The sequence below is a fragment of the Grammomys surdaster genome, unplaced genomic scaffold, assembly GCF_004785775.1.
Source record: "Grammomys surdaster isolate TR1022 unplaced genomic scaffold, NIH_TR_1.0 376, whole genome shotgun sequence".
NCBI lineage: Eukaryota > Metazoa > Chordata > Mammalia > Rodentia > Muridae > Grammomys > Grammomys surdaster.
In genome coordinates, this window is record NW_021604795.1 from 84,221 (window position 1) to 92,266 (window position 8,046).

General features: G+C 42.5%; 1 protein-coding gene across 1 annotated transcript in view; it reads right to left on the bottom strand.

Annotated features, from left to right (window-relative positions):
• Window positions 1–6,299: 6,299 nt before the first annotated feature.
• The window catches only part of Dnajc12 (DnaJ heat shock protein family (Hsp40) member C12), a 16,054-nt gene continuing 14,307 nt past the window's right edge, over window positions 6,300–8,046 (bottom strand). The window contains exons 4-5 of the mRNA XM_028781259.1: window positions 7,678–7,882; window positions 6,300–6,906 (exon numbers count right to left, since the gene is read on the bottom strand). Coding sequence (XP_028637092.1) covers window positions 6,812–6,906; window positions 7,678–7,882 — 300 coding nt within the window. The 3' untranslated portion in view covers window positions 6,300–6,811. The remainder of the gene's footprint in view (window positions 6,907–7,677; window positions 7,883–8,046) is intronic.

Genomic DNA, 8,046 nt, shown 5'->3' on the forward strand with positions numbered 1-8,046 from the left:
TTTGTTTTGTTTTGTTTTGTTTTGTTTTGTTTTGTTTTGTTTTGTTTTGTTTTGTTTTGTTCCTAAGTCCATCCACAGGTAGAAGGAACCAGAGCAAAGCTAAAGTAATTTGCTGCTCTAAGTCCCACAGTAGGCCAGAGCCAGAAAAAATATCCAGCTCTCTACAATCCTAAAGCATTAGGAGAAACAAGAGAACCCCTGGGAAAAGAAAGGGTGCGCAGAGTGGCTGGATACAAAGTGTCCCCACTGGATACTCGGATACGTCCCCACTCCTAGGAGAGTAAGAGGACCCAGAGCCCAGAAGCGATAAAATCAAATCCAGGCCGGCAGATGCGACCATGGAACCGGAAATGGAAGGGAACAGCAGTTCTCCTTGCCCAGCCGCTGGTCCTTTTTCCAATAATTCATCAGTTTTATGATACCTCCCATCACCGACACCCTAGACAGTCCTGCATCGCCGGTCTGCGATGTGTGGGGGTAGGGAGTGATGGCGTTTGCCTTCCAGGAAATTAAAAAATCCCTCTCAATAACCACATTAGTCATCAACCCTTGCTGCTGTGACCGATCGTGTAACCCATAAGATCCGGGCAAGGGAAAGATACGAAACTTCATAAGCAAGAAAGCAAAATTCTCCTTATCTCGCTCTCTTTATGAGGCTGCTTTGTCTCCCCCCTCCCCCCGCCTTTTTTGTCCCCCTTGCTTTTCTAATGTTCTCATCAAGGAGCCGTTTCTGACAGCCAGGATTGCATCGAAGGGGCACTGGAAACTATATGGATTTAGAAGAAATGGTGAACACTCTCGGTGTTCCACAGCAGCTCGGTTGAGTCGCTTTTACTTTAAAAAAAGAATGGAAGGTGTCAGAATTCTATTTTCAACATTTCAGGACAGACAGAGGGAAGGAACCACCCCAGCTCGGATGAAAGGCCCGGTTATCCTTTCTCTATGGAAAGTGCCAGAAGAAATGTGTACTCCGGTTTTATTATTGCTTCATATCTCCGGCACTGCTTCCTAGGAGGGGTTAGAGAGGTGATTGCTAAACTGTTCTGTGAGCACAGCGCTTCTGATGCAACCAAGCCTAGTCTAGAGTAGGGAAAAAAAATTGAAGGCAAGAAGCCCAATGAGCAAATACTCTTTTCTGGTGTGAAAACTAGCCAGCTGCATTTACTGTTTACTTAAAGAATATAGTAATAGCCAGGTGTGGTAGCACACATCTTTAATCCCAGTCTTTAGAAGGCAGCCAAATTCAGTTCCCAACACCTAGCCTAGGTTTCTCACAAAAGACTGTGACTCTAGCTCCAGGGGGTCTGATGGCATCTTCCAGCCTCTGCAGAGACGAACATAAATCCCTTTTTTAATTTTAAGGATATACTAAACAAATTCCAAATGCTTATACATTCTCAGCAACGCAATAAATCCAGAGCTAGGTATTCTCTCCCCTCCCCACTTGCCAACAGATGTACTTCACATCCTAGAGGCAGTATATGAAATAGCTCACTACAGTGTTTACTTGTGATTGCAAAAAGTTTTTTTTTTTTTTTTTAAAAAAAAAAAAAAGGGCTGGTGAGATGGCTCAGCGGTTAAGAGCACTGACTGCTCTTCTAGAGGTCATGAGTTCAAATCCCAGCAACCACATGGTGGCTCACAACCATCTGCAATGAGATCTGATGCCCTCATATGGGTGTCTGAAGACAGCGACAGTGTACTTACATATAATAAATAAATAAATCTTAAAAAAAAAAAAAAAAAAAAAAAGATGATAAGCACCCTGGGCAGAAGAGACTGGAAGACCACAAATTCAAGGCCAGCTGTGTGATGTGGGGAAACCTTGCCTCAAAAAATAAAGAAATGAATGAAAGAGCCGGGCGTTGGTGGCGCACGCCTTTAATCCCAGCACTTGGGAGGCAGAGGCAGGCGGATTTCTGAGTTCGAGGCCAGCCTGGTCTACAGAGTGAGTTCCAGGACAGCCAGGGCTATACAGAGAAACCTTGTCTCGAAAAACCAAAAAAAAAAAAAAAAAGAAAAAAAAAAGAAATGAATGAAAGATAAGCCACCTCAAAAGGAATCAATAAAATATATGCCAAACAACTTACGGATCAAGCCAGGCATGGTACTGCACACTTGTAATCCCAATAGTCAAGGGGCACAGGCAGGGGCACGGGTGCTGTGCGTGGAGGCCAGTCTGAGCTACTTAGCAAAAACCCTGTCTTATTAAAAATAAAAATAAGGCCGGGCGGTGGTGGCGCACGCCTTTAATCTCAGCACTTGGGAGGCAGAGACAGGCGGATTTCTGAGTTCGAGGCCAGCCTGGTCTACAGAGTGAGTGCCAGAACAGCCAGAACTCCACAGAGAAACCCTGTCTCAAAAAACCAAAAAATAAAAAAATAAAAAAATAAAAATAAGCCAGGCAGTGGTGACGCATGCCTTTAATCCCAGCACTTGGGGGACAGAGGCAGGCGGATTTCTGAGTTCAAGGCCAGCCTAGTCTACAGAGTGAGTTCCAGAATAGCCAGGGCTATACAGAGAAACCCTGTCTCAAAAAACAAAATAAATTAAAATAATTAATTAATTAATTAAATGAATAAAAATAATTTATATGTAAATATGTTAATTTTATATAAATATTATAATAGGTAATATGTATAATATATGTGTGTACAAATGTATATAAATATATTTATATAGTTTATATATAAATTGTATGCATATATATATATATATTTACTCACACATGGAATTGTTAGCATCTGTTAAGAACAGGCTAGCACCTGGCATGCTTTAGGAAACTCTCCATGATGTAGTCAGTCAGTGGACGAATGGAGACTTGAGCTTCCCATACCCGAGTAGTTAGACTGTGTGAGTGTGAGACTCTGCACTCTGAGTAAGTGGAGGCTTCACAGCTGGGGATGTACCATGCTGCGCTTGATGCAAGGAACACACAAGTGGTTGTGAATATATAGGATACGTAAGGAAAGAAAATAACCAAAAACTAGTGGGTCTGGGCTAGCTCTTGTCATCCAAGCCTACCTGAGATTGATACCAGGAGCCACGGAGAGGCAGAAAAGTACTCACACCACAAAGTGGTGTTCTGACAAGCACTAACACACACACACACACATACACACACACACACAATTTTTTTTTCAAAAGAATTATCTCTGGGCTGAAAGATGGCTCAATGGTTAAAAGCATTGACTACTCTTCTAGAGGTCCCGAGTTCAATTCCCAGCAACCACATGGTGGCTCACAACCATGTGTAATGGGATCCGATGCCCTCTTCTGGTGTGTCTGAAGACACCTACAATGTACTCATACACATAAAACAAATAAAATCTTTAAAAAAAAAAAAAAGAAAAAAAGGAAGAAAGAAAAGAAAGGAAAAGAAATACCTCTAAGAAAGAATGATGGGAAGGACTTGAGAGACAAGACAATTTAATTAGTTAACTCATGACATCATAGATGATAATTAGTAACACTAGTAACTAGTGCACGTGGTCCGTCCTTGTCATGTTCTAACCACACTGCATAAACTAATTCAATATTCACCTTTAGATGCAAATGTTCATGTAGCTGTGTTTACTACTGTAGATACTTCTTTATCATTTTACTCTGTGTGCCTGTGGAAGTCAGAGGACAGCTTTTGGGAACCAGTTATCTCCTCCCACTGTATAGGTCTGAGAGATCAACTCACCAGCCTTCATTCAATTCCTCTTGAGAGAATAAACATTTTAAGCAGAAAACATTTAAGGATTTTGATATCCTGCTATTACAACTTTATCACATTATGATGTTCTCAAGAATATGTGCCTTGGAGCTGGAGAGCTGACTCAGCCGTGGAGAGCATGTGCTGCTCTTGCAGAGGACCCAGGATCAATTCCCAGCACCCACATGGTGGCTCACAACCATCTGTAACTCCAGTTCTAAAGGACCCGACTTCCTCTTAGTACACATGCTGCTCTAGGTATACCTGTCTAATGGGAAAGAAGAAAAAGTATATTTTAATATGGACCTTGGGGTATTAAAAGAGACAGGGAGACAGAGAGAGACAGAGAGACAAAGAGGAAGAGAGAGTTCTGTGCCTGTCCTTACCCCAGCTCCTGAATAGAACCAGAATAGCTGGCTCAGCAACCATAAATACATAAGCTTTTGGTCTGCTTTTGTTTTTTTTACAAGATTTCTCTGTGTAGCTGTGGCTGTCCTGGAACTCACGCTGTAGACCAGGCTGGCCTGGAACTCAGAGATCCACCTACCTCTGCCTCCTGAGGGCTGGGATTAAAGGCATGCACCACCGTGCCAGGTAACGTATCAGCCTTTAATCATGGGACTTTAAAAACTAAGTAGACAGGCTGATCAGGACCTAGAGGTACTAAAAGCTCCTGTTTCTAAATTAAAACAAGTTAGATTCCCTTGCAGAAATCGGGGAGGCTTAAAGTTACTTAAAAGATTGTCTTTCCATAATCAGTTTGCTTTGGTATGAGTTGAGTCACAATCCACAAACAGAGACTTTCAAATTGCGAGACTGTACATACAATCTGACTGTGGTTGTGCAGGGCACTCTGGGCAGTACAACGCAGAGAAGAAATGATGGTCCATTCTTCATCTGGACTCCGTTCCAAGGACTGCAATACCTAACTAAGCACACGCTTCATTCTTAAACCTGGAGTTCAGTCAGGATTCGATGGCACCTTACATGTACAAGGTCCTTCAGAGTTAATTGGTCAAATGTGTTCGAAGCTTCGTCCAAGGCTAACCCATCAGGAGCAGCTGTCAAGTGCGGCGATTTCTTAAGCAACAGCAGTGGATCAACAAAAACAAGATCTTGTCAATAATGGGGGGTGGGGGGAGGCGGTATGTAACAAAAATAGAGCCACTCACGGGAGTGGGAGGGGTTTTCCCTTTGATGTGGCGGAGAGGCAACCTGTTACAGTGTTTACCCAGCTGGTGCTGGCCCCGTGACTGTACGGAGGACAGCAATTGTCTGAGAGCCCCTCAAAGTTTTTCTGTGTGTGTGTATTTCTTTTTCTTTTCTTTCTTCTTCTTCTTTATTGATAAAAGTTGCAAAAATGTTGACAATGCATCACTTTACTGAAATGGCAAAATATTTTTAGGAATTATTCTCTAAACGGACTTATGGATGACAAAACAGGAAAAAAAATCAGATAAAATTATGGGAATCAGCACAAGATTATTCTCTCTCTCTCTCTCTCTCTCTCTCTCTCTCTCTCTCTCTCTGTTTTAATTTCTTTCATTAGTTGTATGAAGTAAATTATGACCTCTTAAAATTGACAAGCTGGAGTTCAAAGCTCTGGTATCTTCTTCAGAGATAAGTGGGGTTTTTGTTTGTTTGTTTGTTTGTTTGTTTGTTTGTTAAGATAGAAATAAGTTAAAGTGAGGTCATGAAAGACGGACCCTGATCTGGGATTACTGATATCTTCCTATGAAAAGGTAGAGATACCAGGAACTCGAGTAAACAGGGACAAGAGGCCATATGGTGTGCAGCCAAGCCACCTGTGAGCCGGGGCAGCCTCAGAACTGTGCTAACCATCCCTTGAACTGGACTTTTTTTTTTTTCCACAAACTACAAGGCACACTTGAGCCACCAGACGGGTTTTATTACGGCAGCTAGAGCAGAGTAATACTGTCTGCACTGATATTTGATAAAACGAAGCATTTTACAGCTTTCTTTTTACTTTGGTTTGGTTTTCTTGAATTGGGGTCTCCTGGGCCCTATGCTGTCCAGTGGCTATGTAGCCACAGCTGGCACTGAACCTCCAGTCCTCTGCTTCCACATCCCAATGGCTGGGATTACAGGTGTGTGTCACCACATCTGTCTAGGAAACATATTTTCTGTGTGGGTGTGTTCGTGCCACGCCAAATGTATGGAGGTTAGAGGACAACCTTCATGAGTTTGTCTACAGGAAACAAAGAAAGAAGCAGGAAGATTAAGAGTTTGAGGATAACTACATAGAGAGGCTCAGGGCTAGCCTGTGCTATGTGGCACCATGTAGACTCCCCCCCCGAAAAAAAAATGAATGAATGAGTGAATGAATACAGTTGGCATCCTGAATGCATCTATGAACTTTGGGGAAATTATTTATTTTACTCTATGAAATTCAGACAAGCCAGGCAGTGGTGGCGCACGCCTTTAATCCCAGCACTTGGGAGGCAGAGACAAGTGGATTTCTGAGTTCGAGGCCAGCCTGGTCTACAAAGTGAGTTCCAGGACAGCCAGAACTACACAGAGAAACCCTGTCTCGAAAAACCAAAAAAAAAAAAAAAAGAAAAGAAAAGAAAGAAAGAAATTCAGACAAGTAAGTATACATTTTGTTTTAAACCAAAATCCAGAAGACATTTTTGTACGGCTAGGGATCACAGGACACCAATGCAGAATGATTTTTTAACAGATATCTACAAAATAGCATTACCAGGAAAAACATATAATACAAACTAAGTAGTATCTAAGTGTACTCTTAGAAATACAAACTACATAGTATCTAAGTGTACTCTTAGAAACAAGTGTATCTAAGAGCCTTAGTTGACTCAAATATTGAAATAAACTACAACTTACAATAATTTTCTCACTTAAACAACATGTAGGAGGTAAGAATCAATGATACAGAGCATATAGGAGGTCCTGGGTTCAATCCCCAGCACAAACTAACACAAAGCACACTTTTAAGAATGGGTTCAAGGATGGAGGACTTGACTATTCTGAGCCGCTCACAAACACAACGTTTTAAAGATACGGACAAAGATTCACTTTGGTAGCACAGACGAAGGCCTAGCCTGCCTTCCCTCACAGAGCAGCAATGCCTCAGATTTCATAGTTTCTGAACTTCCTCAAGAGTTCCGAGGGAGCATCGCCAGACCAGCGGAAACGAAGATGGCCACGGTTCAAGTCTGAGAGACCTTGAGAAGAGGGAAGAAAAATACTTCAAATCAGAGACAAGGAGAAAAGTCAAACTACCATAGTAAAACAGCTTGGGGATAAGACACTGCTGCAACCTTTTTAAAATGTAGTCCTGACTGACCTGGAACTCACTATGTAAGCTGGGCTAGCCTGGAACTCACTATGTAAACTGGGCTAGCCTGGAACTCACTATGTAAACTGGGCTAGCCTGGAACTCACAGAGATCTGCCCGCCTTCGAACTCTTGAGTACTGAGATTAAAGTCATGTGCACCATACCTTGCAGATTATTCATATTTTATAGAAACAGTACTTACATTAACGGTATGCTGACATTCTTATAAACAGAAATTATAATGCCTGTGTACAAGGACCTCTCATGCTTAATAACCATCCTCTCCCAAATTGGGAATTTTTTAATAGTATTTTTACTAATTCTTTAAGAATTGTGTGCAGAATATTTGGAGCATAGTCACCCTTCCATGCCTCCCCTTAGCTCCTCCCAGGTCCATTCCTCACCTCCCTCCCATTTCCTGTCTCTTCTTAAAAAGTTACCCAAGCCAGGTGGGCATGCACACACCTTTTATCCCAGTACTTGGGATGCAGAGACATGCAGATCTCTATGAGTTCCAAGTCAGTCTGGTCTACATAGGTAGTGAGACCTGTCTATAGTGCTGTGTGTACTAGAACAGGTTAAGGACAGCTGTAATACAACCCACCGTCTCTGATATCTCCGGTTGTCTCTTGCGAAGAGCTAGGCAACATAACTTACCTAGAGAGTCTGGGTCTTGTGGAGAGATGCCCTTCTCTGGGGACTCAGATTCCTTTTGCATCATTTTCTCTGGGGCTGAATCTGGGTCCCCTTTCTCAGTTACTCTCTGCTCACTCCGTTCCTTGTTTGGAACTGTACTGGCGAAAGTCTGGCCACTTCCTTCCAGCATCAAGTCTTTCTTACTTCTGACAGCCCAATGCATCGACTAGATTAAGAGGAGACACATAAACATTTGGTTATTTGTTGAGGGGTGCATTTGGGGTGCCAGGGGAGACAGCTTTCAGAAGCCCATTCTCCTTCCACCAAGGGAATTCTGGGATCAGACTCGGGTACTCAGGTTTTGCGGGCATCATTACCCACTGAGGCATC